The sequence below is a fragment of the Mus pahari genome, chromosome 1, assembly GCF_900095145.1.
Source record: "Mus pahari chromosome 1, PAHARI_EIJ_v1.1, whole genome shotgun sequence".
NCBI lineage: Eukaryota > Metazoa > Chordata > Mammalia > Rodentia > Muridae > Mus > Mus pahari.
Window position 1 is genome coordinate 47213123 of NC_034590.1, and position 22324 is coordinate 47235446.

The 22324-nt window shown below is 40.5% G+C and overlaps 1 protein-coding gene across 7 annotated transcripts in view; it reads left to right on the plus strand.

The window, feature by feature from the left end:
* Akap13 (A-kinase anchoring protein 13) overlaps positions 1–22324 on the plus strand; it is a 289605-nt gene that overhangs the window by 62502 nt on the left and 204779 nt on the right. For all 7 annotated transcript variants that reach the window (XM_029539287.1, XM_029539292.1, XM_029539294.1 and 4 more), the window contains exon 2: positions 16985–17028. In XM_029539287.1, coding sequence (XP_029395147.1) covers positions 16996–17028 — 33 coding nt within the window. In that variant the 5' untranslated portion in view covers positions 16985–16995. The remainder of the gene's footprint in view (positions 1–16984; positions 17029–22324) is intronic.

The window sequence follows — 22324 nt, forward strand, 5'->3', positions numbered from 1 at the left end:
TTTTTTTTTTTTTTTTTTTTTAAAGCGTGTAAAGTTCTATCATGTCTTCTCCTTTAGTGTTTGGTTGGTACTTGTCCCCTGGACCTGTGGATTATTAGAAAACTGGAAATGCATGTTTGACACAGATGAAGGGAACTGCTAGATGGATAGAGGCTTTTTATGATCCCCATGATGTTGGGCATCTTTTATGTGCCTGCTAGCCATTGATATGTTTTCCGTATCTGTCTATCCATACATCTTACTCTTTGAGAATTTTCTACATGTACACAATGCATTAGCCATTCCGTCCCCTCTCCACCTTGCACTAGGCCTCTCACATTCCCCTTTCAACTTCATGACCTCCTCTTCCCTGCTCCTCCCCCTTCTCCCCTCCCACCTCCTTCTTCCTCCTCCCCCTTCTCTTCCTCCTCCTCCTCCTCCTCCTCCTCCGATGATTAACACAGTGATTGCATCTAGTGCTGCCCTCATATAAATAGGTGTGGTGCCATCCACAGGATTATGGGATAATGGCCACATGCCCAAAGGAAAAATGATTCTCCCTCCCCAGCAGCCATTAACTGTCAATAGCTCCTCAGCTAGGGGTGGAGACTTCTCAGCCTCTCCTTTGCCTGTGCTAGAAAATTGACAAGCTTGATCTGATGCAGGTAACCACAGCTGCTGGGAATGTGTAATTCCAATAACCAAGTCATATGCAGAAGGCAGCATTTCACAGAACTCCTGTGACTGTTACATTCTTTCTTCCTTTTCTGTGATGTTCTCTGAGCCCTTGGCAGGGGTGGAGTGAGGGGTAGCATGGCATTGTATTGTTCCATGTAGTCACTCACAGGCCATCAGTCTTAGGCCAGATGAGAATCTCATTAACTTCTGCCCAGCTTCTTTGTCCAGGGTTGGGAACAGCACTGATCCTATGTCTGTTTAGCAAGAATAGTAGTAGGTTACTGTCTAGGGCCAATGACTTCCTGAACCAGGCACTTTTGGCCGGGTTCACAGTATTGAGCATGGATTTTTCTCTTGTGGAGCAGGCCTTAGAGCCAAACACAGAGTGGTTGATTATCCCCATAACCTTCATGTTAGTCATTGTACCAGTGGGCACATCTTGCCCTGAGCATTGGAATTGTAGCTTGCAGGGGTCAGTTATTACATTTCTTCTCCCATAGTGGCCTGCACAGCATCTCCACTATGACAGCTAACCTGTAGGGAGCAAATTTTCAGGTCAGTTCCAGCCTGACTCCTCTCTGTGCTGCAACCAAAGTTGGCAAATTGGTTTTACCACTTAGTTTTGGTGAGCAACCAAGGTTAGTGGCAATAGCCATTGCTGATTTGGGGGCCTCAGATGCTTCCTTGATTCATAGTGAGATACCCCATGCCTAGCATTGGGATTTTTGTTTAATAACCTATTATTTCTGGGAGAAACATTTGCAACCTACTCATATTTCTGTTCAAACTCATTTGTAAAACATTTGTGCGAATTGTTGTCAATGTGTTGTTGACCTTGTCCTCCACCTCTTCTTTTTCCTCCTCCTCCTCCTCCTCCTCCTCCTCCTCTATTCTTTCTTTCTTCTTCTTCTTCTCCTGCATCATGTAGCCTTTGCTGGTCTGGAACTCATTGTGTAGACCAGGCTGGCCTTGAACTTACAGAGAGCCTCCTACCTCTGCTTGTCAAGACATATGCTGCCACACTGGGCTCTGTGCTTGTATATTTAACTTAGTTAAGAAAGTAGCAGGTTACTGTAATACTCTTCATACATCCTACATTTTGGAATCCACCCTCCATCCTTGATAAAATCTTTAAGCCCCAGTATTCTCCTACTCTACATCTTTCATAGCACTTATGTTTTTTCTTCCCTGTTAAAGCATCTTTTCTCCCTTTCTCCCCTTGTGGGCTCTTCATACTTCTTGAGTTCTACTAACACTCCAAGTTAACATATGTCTTCGTTACTGACATGACTTACTCAAATAATTTGTTTTTAATGAAATGTCTTACTAAGTTGGAAGAGTTCCTGTTACATCCTAGGTATAAGTTCTTGATGAGATTTAAAATATACAGATGTGTCTCTAGCTTGGCGTGGATAAAATTAGAAGTCATATGCAAGTATAAGTGAACATATATTTTGAATTTTATCTAACTCAGTTACTAGCGAGGGATTTGGTAAAATATTTAAACAAATTCCGCATACCTAGTACTCTTTAATGTGTGCCGCACCATGGCGGTATTTCTTTTAGGGTCCATTGTGTTCTTTTATCTTCCGAATGTTAGTGTTTGTTCTTTTGGGTGCATCCATTTTAGTATAGTCTCTGTGCATTTGCTTTGTGCGAGAAGCCTTGGATTCTCGTCAGTACCAGTCCGATTTAGTGTAGCGAGGGCTTGGAGTTCACATGCAGCTTTCTAAGACTGTAGCTTTCTGTGTGAGCTCTTGCTGCTCCACCATGTGGTCTGGGCAGCCTGGACCTGCAAAGTGAAAAGGAAAAAGTGAATCTCAGCAACATTCTCAGCTCTCAGCTTTTACTCCCTCGGTGCTTTCAGGCGGTTGCTTTTTATATGTTGTTCAGAACTTACAATAGTCTTGGTCTTCTTACACATTTATTGACTTTTTTTTAAAAAGCTCTCTTCTAAGTCTCATTCACTACTTATCCATTCTGTTGATTTTACTATTTGAATTGTTATTTTGCTTCAGTGTTTGTAAACCATCCTGTCCCTCTTAGGAATATATATTAGAGAATATGCTCCAAGCCTTTGATCTTATTTGTTATTACCTCTGGTTATCCTACTGTAGAATGTTTCTTAGGAATCATGGCAGTTTCATGTGTTGGAAAGTAGCAGGTTAATTTGTCTGGCAAGATTTTATTCATTGCATAATTAGTTCTAAGTGCTTTAGAAAGACAGAACTTACACTAGGGTTAGTTATGTCCAGTTCGTTCTCAGCCAGAGTGGATGTTTGTGTTAAGGCTGCTAACAAATAGTCAACTGAGAAGTAGTGTCTTGGAGAGTCCATAGCTGAGTTTTAAGTTCCTCCAAGTCTATGGTATTTCTTTGCCTTCTGTGAGACTGATGGGGAGACATTCCTTGCATGGGTGGGTGGCTGCCTTCTGTTTTTGTTTCTTGCTCTGGCCTGGCTTAGCTGCTCAGGTTTACAATGGCATGTGTCAGTGTATATGGCTTTGCTTTGTCCATTGTACTGGGCCATTGTCTGCTCAGCTTAATAGCAGATTCCAGAACTTGTGATTGCTGTTTTGAAAAGCTAGTGTGCTCTTCAGTATGTGCCGCGCAGTGGTAGGATGGCATGCTCCTTATCTCTACTTAAAGTTGGTTAATTTATGGCGGAGCAAGCAGAAACATCATACATTTGTTTCTCTAGAATTTTGAACCGTAAGCAGACTCCCTTTTCATTCTTGGAAAGCTTGAATATTGATTCTGACCCCTCTCTTTTGTAGAATTTAGAGTAAACTATTCTTAGAGAAGTTTATTCATTCAACAGCAACTAATTTTTGTGTAGTAGAAAATCTCAGCTGGTGACTCAGTTTTATGTGGAGAAAAACAACAACAACAACAACAACAAAAACGAAGCCCATGTTTATGTGGAAAGGTCTAAGAGTACTTTCCAGTCATTTCTCAAGTTGTCAGCATTTCTGTTTGCTTGTGGGTTGGCCTGTTGATTGCTTGTTAGCTGTTCTGGAAAGGCAGAAGGTGTCATATATACATTAGTTTACAAACGAAGACCAACAACAAATGCTACCTTTGTTGTCTCTTCATTTCAGTGACTTAATTATTAAAATTTCACACCCTCTGTCAAGCATCTTCTATTTAGTGAAAATCCTCTAAGACCTTCCCTTTTCATTTTTTGTTTTCTGTATTAATGCACAGTATACAAAACCACCCCCTTCCCTCTTTCTTGGTCACATCCCTAAGGTACTTTCATGTTTCTGTATGTGAAAAACGTATAAACATGACTTTAGAGTCAGGTCTGGGTTCAAATTCTCGTGGCCCGTGTATATGCTAGTAGTGTAATGTTACATTTTCCCCTCATTTTTTTTTTTTTTTTTTCTTTTTTTTTTTTTTTTTTTTTTTGGTTCTGGATTTTATTTATTTTATTTTGTGTATACTGGTGTTTTGCTTGAGTGTATGTCAATTCACCATATGCATGCAGTGGCCACAGAGACCAGAAGAGGGCGTCAGAGCCCATGAAACTAGAGTTAAGAACAGCTTTCATGTGGGCGGTAGCTTTTGAACCCAGATTCTCAGGAACAACAACTACATGGCAGCTCACAACCACCTTAGCTCTCAGTGGTTACAACACAGCCTTAAAGTGTAGTGGTCTTTAACCCTGGCAGGGGCAGCTGGGTATCTCCTGAGTTCCAGGCTAATTAAGGTTGCATAGTGGGGTCCTGTTTCAAAACTGCACAAAACAAAAGCCCATGGTTAAGTTTTAGAAATCGTTTTCAGATGCCAGGAAAGAAACTTGCAACAACGACCAAGGTGAGATGGGTTGGCGTATTGGATCTAGTTAACCACATCTTTCTCACTTGTTTGGATATTACAGGCTTCCTAGTCCTGTGCAGAAATGAGTTTGAAAATATCTAGGACCTTCCACAGGCATTCAGTGTGTAAGCCAAGGAAGGAGAAAGGTGAGGAGAGTGGAGATTGGGCTGTGGGTCCTCTGCCTTGCTTTGGTTCCATCCCTGGATACTGAGGCAGTTTGTCTTAAAAAGTTATTTGTAGTTGGGCTGTGTTGGTGTTGGGGGACTTGAGAGGAGACAGCATACATTAAATATTCTCCATATATTAAATATTAAGTTTTACATGCACAATGATATGACCTGTTTGTATTTATGGTAAAGTACAAGTTATTTTACATTTCTAAATTTTATGCCATTTATTTCTACACAGCTAGAAATGCTAAATATTTTTATAAAGTACCAGTTCTTTTTGTGTCTTTGTTTTTGTTTTTTTAATCTGTGTGTGTGTTTCTCTGTGGGGGTATACATGTGTTGGGGGTGCCTGAGGGAGCCAAAAACATTGAGTCTGGAGCTGGGTTCTAGGCATTTATGAGCTGCCTGACCTGGGTGCTGTGAGTGGAACTCAGATTGCAAGGGCAGTATGTGCAATGGTTGCATTGAGCCATCTCTCCAGCCTCCAGATCTGTGTTTTGTTTGAAACAGGATCTTGCTGTGTCTCCTTGGCTGGCATGGAGCTTGCTGTGTAGACCAGGCTGGTCTCCAATTTAAAGATCTCCCTGCCTCTGCTTCCTGAGTGCTGAGATTAAAGGTGCGTTTTACCACAGCTGTCATTTTTCATGACAACCTTTAAATGTTATTTAAGACAGAGAGTTTTCATGTATGTATTGTATAATACTAACATATACAGTATTTCTTAATAATTTCATTTTAAAGGTGTTTAATAATACTTATTGATACTTTTCTTTTACCATGTCACCCAAGATTGCAGATTCAGTTTTGGTTAGAACTGCTTGACATGTTAGAGATGAGTGAAGGATATCTTATTCCATGTTTTATGAGAGGTTCTAAAACATTTCTGTTACTTCAGAGCAATGTCTGTCTGTCTGCTGTCTGACTGACTGACTGAAATTTTCTACAAACAGGGTTAATGGTATTCCACATAGATTCTATGTTGACATGGCACTTGATGGTTAGGAGTGCTTACTTGCTCTGTAGAGGACCCAGGCTCATTTCACACACCCAAATGGTGGCTCCCTACTGCTTCCATAACTCCAGTTCCATGGGATGTAATGCCCTCTTCTAGGCCCCTCTGACTTCTGCATGCATGTGATGTAAAAACTCTTGGAGGTTTGCATGCAGGCACACACATAGGCACAACTTTTAACAACAACAACAAAACACGGTTTAGTGTATGTTATAAAGCAGAACAGTTCACCAGGGATTCTTCAGATCAGAAATGTTTTGTGGTTTAAAAAAAAAAAATCACATTAGAGGGGCTGGAGAAATAATGGTTCAGCAGTGAAGAGCACTGACCACTTCAAGTTCAATTCCCAGCAACCACATGGTGGCTCACAACCATCTGTAATGGGATCCAGTTCCCTCTTCTGGTGTGTCTGAAGACAGCGGCAGTATACTCACATACATATAACTAATTCTTTTCGTTTTCTTTTTTTAGAAGTCCCATTGGAAGAGTTACTTTTTGTTTAAGTTGGGTGGTAGTGGCACAAACCTTTAGTCCCAGCATTCAGAGGCAGAAGCAGGTGGATCTCTGTGAATTTGAGGTTTCCCTGCTCTACAGAGCAAGTTCCAGGACAGCCAGAGCTACATAAAGAGACCCTATCTCAAAATGCTAACCAACCAAATAAACAAAACAACCAAATAGGAAGTTGCTGAAAGTATTGGAATTCTCATTTCTGTAGCATTTTTCACTTCATTAGACACTCACAGATATTTTAAGACTTATTAGTAAACACAGGTCCTTCTAACTTTGAGATTATTTTGTAAGTTGCCATCTCTCCTGATTTTCAGTCTCATTGTTCCCCAAATATTGTGGAATCATCTTTGAACAGAATATTTAGCCATAAGAGATTTTTTTTCTTAGTTTAAAAGCTAATGTTGCCTGCTTTTAGCTTGTTTGTGACTTCTTTAGCCTTCTATTCTGCTTGTGTAATTCAGTTGATGGTGCTTTTGTTATGTGTCCAAGCTGGTAGGCCACATGACTCTGTTATGTCAGGCCCAGCAAGATAGCCACAAATAGGACCTGGGATTCGTCCTGGTAAGGGCTGTTTAGGCTGTCCAGGTGGCTGATAACTTGGCCCATTAGGCTGCTTATTTTTAAGATAGAAGGGAGGGAGGGTGGAGGAAGTGTGAAGGCATGACTTTGGCAGTCTCTGAACCGGATATCTATTTTAACCCCTGTAGAAATCAATTTACATGTTTCACAGATGAGTGTGAATTTTCTAAATTTAAAGTTTGTTCTTACTACCATAGGGATAAATGTCAGCACTTAACTGAATCTGTGGGATTTCTCTCCCCTTTCTGTATGCCTAGGTCACTTAACAGTTTCCTTTCCTTTGGATGACAGGATACAGCTGTTCTCACTTGTGGAATGACCTTCGCCATTGTGGGAGTTTCCTTCTCCACTGAGATATTTGCAGAGCAACAAAAACATTATTTGTAGGAAATCATAGGTACTGTAAATATCAAAAGATAATTGAAGTGGTGAATTTGTGTATTCCTCTCCCCAGAGGTTGCATCTGCCATGTAGAAACCTAATACAGGGTGAGATAGCACTCAGCCTTCCCTTTAGCTCCAATAGTGTCTGCTTAGAAGAGTCTTCCAGTCTGTTTCCTGTCTCTGAAAGGGACATGACGGCACAGAAATTCAGATTCATTTGTTTTTGAAGTTAATCCCAGATTTTTCTTTCTTTTTTAAAAAGACTATCTTTTACCCTTTGACCATTTTATCCATGTATATATCTTGATCATGCATATCCCCCAATTCTTCCCAGAAGTCAATAAACACCTCCACTTTATACCTTTGTGCCTCTTTCTCCTTTTCTTTTCTTTTTTTTGTTTTAACCACATAGTCTAATTAGTGCTGCCCGCTGGAATGGTGACTAATGTTCTTGACTTCATGCATGTAACTGTAGCTGCGTTGCAGATTCATGAGTGCAGTGGCCAGGTCATGTCCATGTCAGCTTTCAATGGCACTCCTCCCTATCCTCTGTCTGTTACATAATGTAATAAGAACTCATTTCTGTCCCTGCTTCAAGGAAATTTCCTGAGCCCTAATGGTAGAAAGGAGTTATATGTGATCACTCAGTAGTCACTTATTCTAAACAGTATGATCAGTAATGAACATACAAGGTCCAGTACTGGATAAGATCGATGTCTTTCCTCTGGCAACTGCCTGCACAGCATCATCTAGCACTATGAAAACTAACCATGAAGAGTGAAGTTTTTAAGTCAGCTTTAGATTCCTTTCTGTCTGTTTTGCAACCAAAGTGTGTTGTGGCTTTGGCAATAGGATTTTACCATTTAGTTCTGGAGGACAGCCAAAAGCAATGACAGTAACCTATATTGCCCTCTCTGATCAGTAACTTATAGGACTGTATCCCAGCTGGCACTGAGACTTTTGTTGAATAACTCATTTCTTCTGGAAGCAGCATTGTCTACTCACACAGGGTATTTATATCCAAACCCTTTTGAAAAGATTTTTAGAAATTAACTTACAGAATATTGTGTCTCTATAAGCACTTTTCATAGCCCTTGGCTTTGGGCTGCTCATCTCCCACTCCTCCTCTCTCTGTACCTCCACCTCCACCTCCACTTTTTTTTGTTTTGTTTTGTTTTGTTTTTTTTTTTTTTTTTTTTTTTTTGGTGAGACAGGGTTTCTCTGTATAGCCCTGGCTGTCCTGGAACTCACTTGGTAGACCAGGCTGGCCTCGANTCACTTGGTAGACCAGGCTGGCCTCGAACTCAGAAATCCACCTGCCTCTGCCTCCCGAGTGCTGGGATTAAAGGCCTGCGCCACCAGGCCCGGCTCCACCTCCACTTTTAACCCCAATCTTCCCACTCCTATATCTTGTATCACTTGTACACTACCATCTCCTTACCTCTTCAGACCTCTTCCTGCTCACTCTCATGTACCCTTTGTCAAGTTTTCTTATTTGCTTGTTTGTGGTGTTGTTGTTAATAACGCTTATTTAGGTGCTCAGCACTGTGGGATGATATGGTACATGTGTGGTAGTAGTGAGAAGGGCACTACAGAGTGAATACCTTTGTAATGTGGTAAGTTATCAAGGTAAGAGCAGAAGTCAAGTGCAGAAACAAGAGAAAGTATTATACAGTATGCTGTTTAGTCTGCCGATTGTGGGGTTGGATTGTTAGCAAGAATCCAGGGTTGAGGGTATTAGCTAGAGCAAAGGCCTAGACTGGGCTGAGGTGTGCAAAGGGACAGGAAAACAGGAGTACCTAAGATTGCATAGATAATGTTCAAGGAGACCTTGAACACTACTCAGAGGCAAAGACAGTGTGAATGACTTCTGAGATGTCCCTAATGATAAGTAGCATATTTAATAGAGTACTGTTTCTGTTTACTCAACAACTTCCTGAGCATTACCCTGTACTTATGATTATGGATTAATTAGCATTAGATATTAGAATGTAGGAATTGATTATAATGTAAGATTAGCCATGAAATGCTTGTCACATCATTTATACCAGGTGTTGGGAACAAGAACTTAACCTGTTTTTTCCTTATTGCCTACCACGGAGTTAAAAATTTTACACACCTTTGTTATTTATCTCTGTTTTACAAATAGAAAGGTAAAATATGGTAGAGCCTTCCCCACAACATGAGATTCTCAAGCATAAACACTGCATTCTACAAACTAGACCACGACAGTTATTAAGTATATGTATTTTACACCGACTGTGTATAAGCCACTTCATGGGGATAAATACTCTAGAAAAAGTAAGGTGGGTCACATGCATCCCCAAAATGGAGCATAAAGTGTGTTCTTCGGAGATGTTTCTTGAGTCTTGGCTTGTCACTCTTAGTGTTGTGCCCTAGAAATACTCAAGAAAAGGGATTGACACCTCAAAATAAGCCCTTTAAAAGACTGCTTATTCCAGTGTATGAGAGAGTTACAGAATGAAAATAGTGTTTTAGGAAGGTTGAGTCAGAGTGTGAGTGGAGTCTGGAGAGATTTTCTCAGGGTGATAAGGCTCTGCCATTCAGTCTACAGGCAGAGACAGGCAAATTGGCAGTGGTTCCTCCTGGGGAAGGAGCTTGATCTGTTCAGTTGGTTGCTGAGACCCTTTAAGTTACAAAGGGTCTGGTGGGATCGGGCTAGGGATCGCAGGAAGAGCACAGTGCTGGAAAACCAGGATGCAAGACTGTGCTGACTTTGGGGAGGCCATGGTGGGAATCTGCCTTGTCTCAGTAGTTGTGAACTACAGCAGCTTCTCCGCTTTGTCTGGGTGGGTTTGAGTAGGGGCCTTGTGACTGCAAACAGCTTTCACTCTACTCGTATGAGTTTATGGGCATGCAGTTGTGAATAGCAAAAATGTGAGCCAAGCTTTAAAAATAACAAACTTAATGCCGTCTTATTTGCACGGCTATGGTTTCTTTAGTATGTAGCTACAACATAGGCCATTCATGTGTTCGCTCCTCTTTCCTGGCCTGGCTTTCTAAGGCTAGGCAGTTTGGGAGGCATTCATATCTGCACGAGGTTTTCCTCCTGTCTCCTTTCCCATCCTTTGCTGCTTGTACTTGATGTGTATCGTGGTCAGCAGCCTGCTGTGCCCGTGAAGCTTGTTACTGCTGTTGCTTGTGCTCTGCTCTCTCCATGTCCCTGTGGGGAGATTTGCTTCCTGATTTGCCTCCTCCAATACCGGCTGCCTGGGATCCCCTTTCTAGAGAGTTCATTGCTCCGTCCTGACCACTGTAACATTGTTACTGTTCTCATTGTACTGTAATTTAGGATAAGACATAAATAATTTATTACTAGAGCTCAGTAATTAGGTTTGGTCATGAAATGCTGTAGAAGCTCAGAAAAGTGAAAGGATTTTCTTTGCTCTTTTTTTTTTTTATATCATTGAGTTGTATGAATGTAATAAAAAAGAGAGGGTCTGATATGCTCTCATGAATTTTAAAATAATCTCCTAAGATGAATGTATGATTATTTTTGTTGTTTTCTCACAATACTGAAAATTGAACCCAAGGCCTCAAGCGTGCTAGGCAAGTAGTCTGTGCCTGAGCAACATGTTCAGACCAGAGTTGTGATTCTTTAAAATAGTTTCGTTTCCGCATTCACATTTTTTATTTTTATTTATTTCTGAGGTAAAAGTGTGCATTATTACTTTGATTTGTGCAATAAGTATATTTTCCTAAATTTGTGGTGATTCTGCCAATTGGATAATTCAGCTTTGACCAAAAATAAGTAGACGAACGAATGTGTTGGTGGGGTGTGTGTTTGTGTCCTAACTTACGTGGATCCATTTGTTTCTCTGTTGAGTGTGAGTCTACTTTGAGTCCTCATTGATCTCATCTCATTCCTACCTTCTGCGTCTTACGGGAGATTCTTGCTCATTTGGACCAGTGCTGGTTTCTGCCATATCTTGACGATTAATAAATAAGTACTGTGTCATGTGACAGTGCTAGTTGGAAGGAAGGCTAACTGTCAGGATAGCAGAGAACCAGACCCATGCTGTGGAGTTTCATCATTTCCCAAAGTGTGTGGGCCCTGATTGCAGAGCAGAGACAGTACCAGATGTGGTTCTTGATTTTGACTCTAGATAGAGTGAAAGACTATTTTATTTCACCAAGCTTTGAACTGCTGCCCTTGAAATAAGGTTCAAGAATCCCTGTGTACAGCTGACCACTCAGTACTTAATGCAGTTGTAAACAGAAGCAAGCACACCATTCATGGGTCCTGCTGTAGCCTACCGCCCCTGTGTGTGTGTGTGTGTGTGTGTGTGTGTGTGTGTGTGTGTGTGTGTGTGTGTGNGAGAGAGAGAGAGAGAGAGAGAGAGAGAGAGAGAGAGAGAAAGACAGACAGACAGACAGACAGAGACAAAGAGAGAAAGACAGGCAATCATTTGACTTTCTTAACAGGAAAACCTCATTGATGTTACAAACTCTTTATCTTTTCCTTTTGACTTAGAATCCTGTGTTCTAGCCTCCCAAACTTCTCAGCCAGTACACATTTATAGCAACCAGCCTGTGTTCCTAGGAATGTAAGAACAATTCATTGGATTATGTTGTTTTCTTAGAGCAAGAGCTGAACATTTTTTCTCTTTCACCAGAATCCTGAGCATGTTATGCATTGTCATTTATATGCTTCTCACCATAGATGTTTTGGGTTCTAGGACTAGATGATACCTTAGTGCTTGGTAGAGTCTTTGGCTGGGAGAATTTATCTAAAGCATATTCTGTAACATAGGAACTCTGACAGTAGAAACCCTCTGTAGATACTGTATGAGGGAACTTCTAGGACTTGGGGCAGATGTGGAGGATATTTAGTTTTTAAAACCACTTCAATTGAAGTTACAGGTTTTGTTAGACCTAGACATATAGTTTCTAGTAAGTGCGAAGAGATCACAAAGTTTATAAGAGAAATTACCCAATAATCATGTCGGGCCTGTAAAATGCTTATCCCCAATTTTTGGAATGCTTCATTATAGACTTAGAGTAACTTATTTATGTTACTATATCTATAGTTACACATTCTATAAAGACCATTAGTAAAGATTTTAGTTGTGTGTTTTTCTTTCAGTTTTGCACATTTGCAATTCAGATATGTGTTGAAAAACTACAAAATTACTATTCAGATTTTATTTGAATAGTTAAAGGTAAGGCAGCTTGGAAAGGAAAATTTCTTGTAATCCCCAAAGATGCATTCTCTTACTGTGCTTTACTATAGTGGCTGATTTTCCTGGCCAGCTTGAATCATCTGGGGCGACATGCCTCTATGTGTGTCTTTGAGGAAGTTTCCAGAGATGTTTAGCGGAGGGAAGAAAATAACTATGGCAGTACATCTCCCAGGTTCAAGACCTTGTCTGACTTTAAAAAGGGACACTGCGGGGAGCAGGAAGCCACCTGAAACCAGCATCCATCTCACTTCTGCTTCCTGACGACACATGCAATCTGACCAGCTATCTATCTGATGCAGCTTCTGCTATGCCGTCCTGCCATAATAGACTGTACCCCCAGATTGGCCCCAAATAGGCCTTTCCTCCTTCCCTGCACCTTCTTCCTGGTAGGTATTTGGTCACAGTGAGAAATATAATCAGGAGACTTACCAATTCTTAGTATTTGTTACCAGTTATTTCCTATGGTTTCTGTATTATTTTAGAATTTAATTTACATACCTGTCCATTTTAGGATATTGTCAGAAAAATATCTCTGGGTACTTGAAAGTTTTCATTTAGTATTTCATGGTTTTCTGTGAGCCCAAGAAACTACAAGAAGATGAAGCAATAGTTTTTGGTCTATCCCTTAAGTTCTGTACCTGGTTTCTGTATTTTAAGTTTTCCACCAATCCTGTAGTACATGTAATAATTATATACCCTTTCTGTAATTGAAGAGACTTGGATTCAGATAAGCAGTTTGATTTAGAAGGAGTAATCTGTTGAGGACTAGAGACTTGGTTGAGAATACAGTGTATCGCCTCCCTTTGCCTTGCCTGTATTAGCACTTGCTTTTAGCTGATAACGTTTTGAGGCACATGAAGCCTCGGGTGGGTACACACTGCTACTTGTGCTACAGGTGTCACACTGATTTTTAACTAAAGGTTGTTACTGTAAATGGCTTGCTGGATGATTCTGCTGTTTCTTTCTCTAAATAAAGCTTCCTTAAATGCAGATGTATCTATTAATTTTACATACTATATTAGAGACACGAATCATAAAACTTCAGATATTTGCAATGTGGTCTCTAAACAGTGTCTGTGGACACTATAGTTATTGTTTGTAATCTTCTTGTGGCCTTTAGGATTTCTCACTCATTTATGCACCACATTGTTTCCCGTGCCCCTTTTCTCTCAGGTCAGCCTTACAGCCATAGAATTTCATGCCTTAATATCTGTGATATCTTGTATAGTGATTAAATTTCTACACATCTTCCAGCCATACCACCCAGAACATGCCCAATCTCATCTGAATTTCTACATAGCCCTTTATAGGCAATAATTTCAAAATTTCCAAGCTGCTTATTATGTTTATTGCAAACACTGCACACCCAACTGTAGCAGTCTAATCATGGTGTCTGTACTGTACCCTATGAAGAAAAGACTGGGGGTAGTTTACATCAAGTACAGGAGAATGTTAGTTTATATGATTGCCACAGTTGGACTAAAATTGGATGTGTCTTGTCTTGACATAAAATGAATATGCCACTTTTATACATCAGTAAAATAGGAAATTTGTGTTCCTTCCACACTTATAAAGTGGGAAGGACAGGAGCACCTGGCCACTGTCACTCGCTTATTTCACACCCATTGGATTTAGGACCCATTTTAACTCTAGCTAGTTTTATAGTTTGTTAGTATACTTCATAGCATCATATTGTTTAAGACTGAATTTTGGTATTTCTTCTTAGTTCAAATGTTAGACAGCTTTCATTGTCTATATTTTTCTGTATTGTTAGCTGAAAGCAACTCATTTGAATTTATTATTTGCTTTATGTTGCTGGCTAAGGAAGCCATTGTAAAGCTTTCTTAAAATTACTTGATGAGAAATGTATGTTCTGTGAAGAAGGAATAAAAATCAAATATAAAATGCTGTGAAAGTTCTCTTCTTGTGTGTCAGCATTTAAGGAACCTAAAAGGCATTCAGTTCCCCAACCATTCCTGGAGCCTTCTGGTCGTTGCTTTGATTCTTTTTGACAGATGGATTCTTTCTGGTGCCTTGTGCTGCCAATGTAATAGTGATCTGACGCTTTGAAAAGTGTGGGCTGGCAGACACTTTGTCATCCCTCTTTAATCCTTGTGTTGGAGCAGTGTGTATGGGTCTGGTTTTGTAGTGCCTCTAGATGAGTTTATAATTCTACACTATTGAGACGGCATCAACCCACCTTCCCTCATGTGATTCTCACCAGTACGGTAGCAGTTCGCTTAGAGAAGCCACTTGAAACCAACATTTTATTTTATTTTTTTTCTTAGCAAATCATGAACATTTTATAAGATGGCTAGTGAGTCAAACTGCTTCTCATCACAGATGCTATGAGTCCTTAGTCATTATGGATTGCTGGAGTATTAATTTCTGTGTCTGTGTAACCAATATTATTTTACTGTGTATAATGGCAGAACCATTTCATAAATTAGTCAGGGCACATTGACTCATGAACTTTTATTTTCTTCCAGTTCTGCCTCCTAGACAGGTCTGAATGGGGTCTGAAAAACCAATTAAAATGCTAGCAACTTAAAATTAAATGGATGTTTAATGCACTGAAAAACTATTCAATCTCATCAACATTTTTTTAAAAGATTACTCTTATTTATTCTTTTAACTTTGTATGTATAGATTTATGCTCACTTGGGTGTAGTTTCTCAAAGAGGCCACAAGAAGGGATTGAGTCCTCTGGAGCTGGTGTTACAGGCAGCCGCAGTAGGTACGGGTGCTGAGAACTGAACCCTGGCCCTTTGGAAGAGCAGCAAGTGTTCTTAACTGCTGAGCCACCGCTCCAGCCCCTAGCCTGCCTTTTTAGTCTGTTTCCTATTTGAGTAAATGGCCTGAAGTATACTTAGCTTTTCTATTAAAGATAGCTGATACGTTTCTGATCTTGGTTTTCAGTGATTTTAGTGCCTCTACATTCAGAGTCCTTAAATGAATCCGGGCAAGGAGGAAAGAGCGCTGCAGGCTTGAGAACAGTGACACTGTGGGGAGTTGACTGGAAAGTGAGCAAGGGAGGCTGGAGAGGTGTCTCATCAGACATGGGGGGTGGGGGGGAGTCTGCCTGTGGTGTGGAACTAGAGCTGGTTGGAAATGATTTGCTACTAGAATAATGGACCTCACCCCTCTCCAATCTATGTTAGTTGCTTTGGGGGGGTTTTTTTTCTCTCTCTCTCTCTCTCTCTCTCTCTCTCACACACACACACACACACACACACACACACACACACACATACACACACACAGCTTGATCTGTGGTAGTTCTATAAGGATGCTTATTTTGAGAAGTGTGTTTAGATTATTTATGATCATGAAAACTTGACCATTGAAAACCTCTAACTTTACGCTGTTTAGATTACAGTTTATTGCTGGGTTTTGAAATCTGTGAGAATTCATGGTGGCAGTTGACCTACTGTTTTTCACTACCTGATGTTTCTGTACTGCTGGGGTTGCTGGTTAGTATGTGCCTTAACTTATCTATTATGAAGTTTTAATCAAGTCACTTTGGTCTCCTCTGACTTAGGTGAGGTCAGATCAGTTTATATTCAAGGGCGAAGGACCCACTGTTCTGTTGTCCTAATAAAATTACCAAGCAAACATTTAAGAGTATGTTATTCTTTTTCTTTTTACTTTTTTTTTTTGGGGGGGGGTGCTGATCTTTTAAATTTTTTTTGTATGTTTGAGGTTATGTCACATCATTTCTCCCCTTCGCCTTTTCTTTTTCCAACACCTCCTGTGTACCCCCCTCTCTAAAATTCATGTCCTCTTTCTATTTAATTATTGTTATTGTCTGTGTATTCCTAAACATATCAATGCAGTTTGCTCAGTTTGTATAATGTTAGGTGTATGAATGTATTTTCAGAGCTGACCATTTAGTGTTGGACACTCACGTGGTGTGCCCTTCCCTGGGGAAGACCATTTCTCCTGCTCTTGGCATTGCTTGCATCCTTATGGGTTTTTGTCTATGGTTGAGGCCTTGTGAGCTTTACCCCTTCTATCTCAGAGTGTCTATTCATTTGGTGTTGGTGTTGTTGTTGTTGGTGGTGGTGGTGGTGGTGGTGGTGGTTTGTTTGGTGAGAATTCAGTTTCAGAAGGTTTGACCATTGATTTTAGCTGTTAAAGGCAAGCTGTAGCCTTGCTTTTCTGAGGGAAAGGCAGAAATGGAGACGCTTTAGTGGTCTTCTGTTACCTACTTTCACCACAGACTTCCTAGTGGGGTTTTGGGGTCACGCACTGGGAAGCAGTAGTTGATGAGCTTAGGGTGTCATGTGAAAACTCAACTGAGGATGTTTACTGTGAAGCTGCTAACCTTGATCTTTCAATCTCAAAACCCATCCTCTTCCGAAAAGGCTAGAACATAAGTATTCTGTAGCCTTTAGACTTCCGTCTTCTTAAATCTCTAAGGAGAGATGAGCGTACACCACTGAGACTTGGGGTTATACTCACAGAGCCATGGGTGACATCTACAACTTTTATACTCAGAGCCACAGGTGACATCTACAACTGTTAGCTGGTGTGTGTGTGTGTGTGTGTGTGTGTGTGTGTGTGTGTGTGCGTATGTATATATTGATATTGGTTAACAAATTTTGGGTTTATTCTCATCTATTTCTTTTTTTTTTTTTTTGTTTCAGTGTCCTGGGTCATGAAACTTAGTCCACAACAAGCTCCATTATATGTAAGTAAATAATGTGGTTTATTTTTATTTTATACTTTTCTGTGTTTGTTTACTTACTATAATTAACTTGAAATCTCATGTAGAAATTAGGGACATTTTTACATCTATACACTTTAACTGATATAATGATAAATTTATGAAACTAGTCTTGACTAGTCTTGACTTAGTAAGTTCTAAATGACTAGTATATGCATGGAACTGAACTGAGAACAATAGTATTTTACTACTTGCAGTCGTCTAGTCCGTGTGGTAGGATGCTCATATGAAACAGCACGCCCTGCAGGTGGGACTGAGGTGTCTTTCTTTCACCTGGAGAGCATTTCTGTAAAAATGGGATGGAGATCTTCAACTGCCCTTTGAGATACTCTGCCTTACAGCTATGTAACACCATGCCATTGGCTAAAATGCTACTTACCTCAGAACTCTGGCTAGAATTGCCATATCACTTCCCTAAAACAAGGACATTGAAGGTGACGTGGTTAAATGGACAAATCCAAGTTGAATGAGGTAAATTCTACATAGCTTTTTTTCCTTATTGCTGTAGAAATGAACTTACTCCATTGAAGTGGGCAAGGGTGTCTGGGAGGAGAGCAGTCAGCCAGAACTGTGAGAAGCTCTGGGCCTTGTCCTGCAGTGGTTTGAGATTGGGATAAGCTCCTCTGGAATGGGATTTGATTCACCTTGAAAACAAGGGCCAGTTAGTTGTTTCAGAAGCCTCTGAAGTTTGTTTAGGACAAAGGACAGATGTTGGAACAGTGAGAGGCATTGAGCATATGTTGGCTGAGTGATTGCATACCTGTGTGAAATATCTCTTCAGACCCTTTCCCATCTAAAAATTGGGTTATTCAAGTCAGTGAGTTGTAAACAGATTATTTGTATGCTTTAGAAACAAATTCAGGCTTGTGATATGCAAACACTGCTGTTTTGTTCATTACCATTTTGCTTTTTAAAAAGATTTTTTACTTTTGTGAGTATGAATGTTTGCTTACATGTATGTATGTGTGCCACATGCATGCCTTGAGCCTTTGGAGACTAGAAGAGGGTGCTGGGTGTGGATCCCCAGGAACCGCGGTTAATGGTAGTTGTGAGTTGCCATATCAGTGCTAGCAATGGCAGTCTTGATTTATATAGGGAGCTTTAGGCCAGCCAAAACTACATAGTGAGACTGTGCCCAATCTGAGGTGTGTGTGTGTTTGTGTGTGTGTGTGTGTGTGTGTGTGTGTGTAAAATTTAGTTTGTGGTTTTCTAAATGATAATTGTAAAGGAGAAAGTAGTGCCAAGAGGTAAAAATCCTTCTGATCCTACTATCGTGGGCTGCACCAGGTGTGAATATTTGTAGAGTAAATAATCACTTCAGAATGATCTGCTTCACCCATTTTTATCTTAGACATAAGAAGATGAGGTCTGAACATGTGGCAAAGCTATGATTGGAGGCTGTTTTCTGGATGAGTCAGAAAGTACTATAAACATGTTAAATTTTAAATTCATTCTGGGGGTGGGAGAGATGGCTCAGTGGGTAAAGTATGGGGACCTGAGTTCAGATCCCCAGCACAGATTAAAAAGCCAGATGTGACTGGGAAGTAGAGAGAGGAAGATGGGAAGATCCTGGGAGCTTTCAGTACAGCTGTCCTCACCAATCGGTGAACTCCAGCCGGGGTCAATGAGGGAGACTGTCTCAAAGGAGGCAAAATGTACACAGTGATAGTGAGAGACCAGGCTTTGATATCTGGCCTCATACATATGTTCATGTACACACACACACACACACACACACACACAGAGAGAGAGAGAGAGAGAGAGAGAGAGAGAGAGAGAGAGAGAGAGAGAGAATGAATATGAATGAATAGCTACAATAATAAGCAAAAGGCACAATTCTTTTACAGAGGCAAGAGTCATTTTAAGGGTTCTTATTAATAAAACAAGTCTGAGTACAAGGCCAGCCTGGTCTGCAGAGTGAGTTCCAGGACAGCCAGGACTAAACAGAGAAACCCTGTCTCGAAAAAAGCAAAATCAACCAATCAAGCAAGCAAGCACATTATATCTGACTAACCGTGTAAAGGAGTCAACAGACTCTACAGAAGAAACCTTAGGCTTAGCTTACAAATGTCTGCCAGCAGTCATAGTCAATGGCACAGTTTGTTGTGTCTTTTTGAAAAGAATAAGAGTATATTCCACTGTGTATGGACTAATAAGAAAAGCAGGTTCAGTGTATCAGTGTATTAACCAGAGAGTCAGTTCTCTGCACCTAGAAAACAAAGTAGTGAGCAAAAGATCAAAGACTATGTTGAAGTTTTCTTTTAAATTACATATTTGAGGTCTCCTGGGGTGTTAGGAGCAGAGGAGAGAAACTTCTTCAAAAGAAGGAAAACAATCCTTTCATCTCTAAGTTAAGGTAAGCAGATTGGACTCCAAATAATTATTTTACTCAGTCATTGAGTAGAGTTTCATACAAAATAATTTGCAATAGTTAAAAACTGTGAGGCAGGCATAGTGCCACATACCTGTAGTCCCAGAAATTATGTGGCTGGAAGCAGGAGGATCACCATGTGTATGAGGCCAGCCTGGTTACAAAGTGAGATCCTACCTCAAAATAAGAGTTATACACTGGGCAGATGCTTGTATTGTGAAATAATTTAGGTGAGGCCGCCTTAATGCATAATTATTTCTTGGAGGAAATGTTCTGGGTGGATGTAGAGTCACTGGGTTGTAACTGAGACCATTTGCTCAGTGTGAGTATGTTCTCCTCCCCTTACATGTTAGTTCTTGTATGCGGACAGCCTTCATGTTAGTACGTGAATTAGATCAGCAGGGGATGCACTCTGCACCTCCACAGAAGTATTGTTACTAGGATGGATTATAAGATATGTGTAGGTTCTATCAAGTGGGGTGATTAAAATGGTAAAAATTTGTGGGAATATTCTTTTCTATGTGATCTAGATAGTATAATGAGAGTAAAAATGGAAGACAGTAGTAGATGCAAACAGGGTTTTAGAAGAACAAGAGAAACAAATGCTTTATTTAAAATGAGAAGTGAAAGTGTGACGAGTGATTGATGGGACCGAGAATGAGTGTGACAGCTGATGCTGCTGTAAGTGATAGTGTGGGCAGAAGGAAATGCTCTTGTTCTTTAAATACAAATGGCACATAGCTTTCCTATGAGATGCTGAGCTTGGAAGTGGAGGGTGAAGAAATGGAGTAGGTATAGTCTATCATTCAACTGTGAGAACAGAGGAGCTCTTTGAGAAGGTAAAGGTGGTGTTAGAGTAGAGGACAGTTGAGGAAGAAGACAAAGGTGAATCAGAAGGAGAAATTCAGAAAGCTTTCGGGAATATTCAGTAAGAGATGCATGTGTCCCACTGGACAACAACAAGTGGATCCAGATATACCTACCTGCTGGATAGCTGTTGAGTCCTGGCATATCGATGGTTGCCCTCCCAACACAAAAATCATGAATCTGAAAAATTCGATCATTTGATTTCTCAGGCATGAACTGTGTACGTGACAATGTTATATAACAGTGTCAAAGTTTGGGCATACCTACAAATTAATATTTGAGCTTTTAGCATTTTATTCCTGGAATAATTAATGTCAGTCACACATCAGGATTAGACATGAAAATTAGGACGGAACTGGGGAAATTCATTCTTTAATTCAGGTGTCTTGTTTGACCCAGCACTTGTACCTGATGCTGGAGATTGACCCATGAATCAAACAGAAGCCCTCTTGGCACTTGCATTAAGCCAGGAGAGGAAGACAACTGATGCAGAAGACACTTTACAGAGGGAAAGGGTTTTATGAACTGTATAAACCCAGAGGATATGATGGTGCCTGCCTAGGGGCTCTTTGGGATTGGGTGGCAGAGAAGGCTTCTGAGGGTCTTGTTACTGAAGCAGAGTCGTGGGTGGCCTGGGGGAGTATATTATCTTCAAGAGAACCACTGCAGAAGCTCCCTGTGAAACTGGCGTGGTGCCATGGAGGAACAGCAGACCGTGCCTGGGCATAGTGAGCACGTGGCTGGGAAGTCTGTCCTCCTGTAGACGAGGCTAGAGACATAGGGAATAAGAGGAAGCTAGGTTTTGTCAGCTATCAGAGACCCATGGGTAATCTCCTTAGACCTGCCGCCCGCACAGGGAAGGACAGTGTTTGCTCTCACATGCTCTAAAGGCTAACCCTGCAACAGCCTGGAGTCTTTTTGGATGCTGGGATTTATTCTAATGAGCATGCTCTGGCCTTGAGAAACCTGGATTTTTTTAGGTAGTTTAAGCATATGTATTTTAGACTACACATTTAAGCGAACATAGTTTATCTAGTCATTGAGATCAGTGTTGTAGTTGTAAATAGATTCTTTTGAACTAAGAATCAGTTGTTTAACCAAGAAGCTAACTTAGAACAGTGCTGTGAAGATTCTGCTTTTGGAAAAGTTTTCATATCTGAATTACTTTGTAAGGGTATGATGGCAAATATCTCTGTGTCTTTCGTTTGTCTGTCTGTCTGCCTCTCTCTCTCAGATCAATAAAATTACAACATTTCTCCCTTCTTGTTCTTCTCTCTAAACCCTCTGATATACTCCTCCCTGCTCTCCCTGCATATATATTTCTAAACAGACCCCTTTCAGCCATATAATGTTACTTGTATGTGTGTTCTCAGGGCTGGCCATTTGACACCGGGGGGGGGGGTAAGCAGTTGGTGTGCTTTTCCCTGGGGAGGGCCACTTCTCCCACTCAGCTTCCTTCAGTTGCCTAGAAATTGTTATGGTGGTTAATCTTGATTGTCGATTTGACAGGATTTCAGAGACAAGCCTCTAGATGTGTCTATTACATGCTTAACTGAGGAGGAAGGGCATGTGAGAGTGGATGGTATGATCCCTGTGGGTTGGTCCTAGGCTCAATATAAAGGAGAAAGCATGACCAACATTCATTTCTCTCTGGTTCCTTAATAGAAGAAATTGCCCATCTTCTACAGTCTTGTTACGATTATGGATTGTATTTCTTCTTAAACCATAAGCTGAAATAAATCTTTTAAGCTTCTTTAGTCATGAATTTTTATCAGAGCAACAGAAAAAGTTATTAATAACTGAAACAAAAAGGAAAAAACATTTCCAAAATTTGTTTAGTTCATTTGTGAACCTAAGTGGTAGTTGATGCAATTTTAGTATAATCATTTCACTATCTTCTTTCTTTGAAGACCATTGGTAACACACACTCATTTGTGCCACTGGTAAAATTTTTAGATAACAACTCCTTTAAAAACATAAAGCTTATTCAGGCAGTACCCAACTGTTAAAGGCACAGAATAC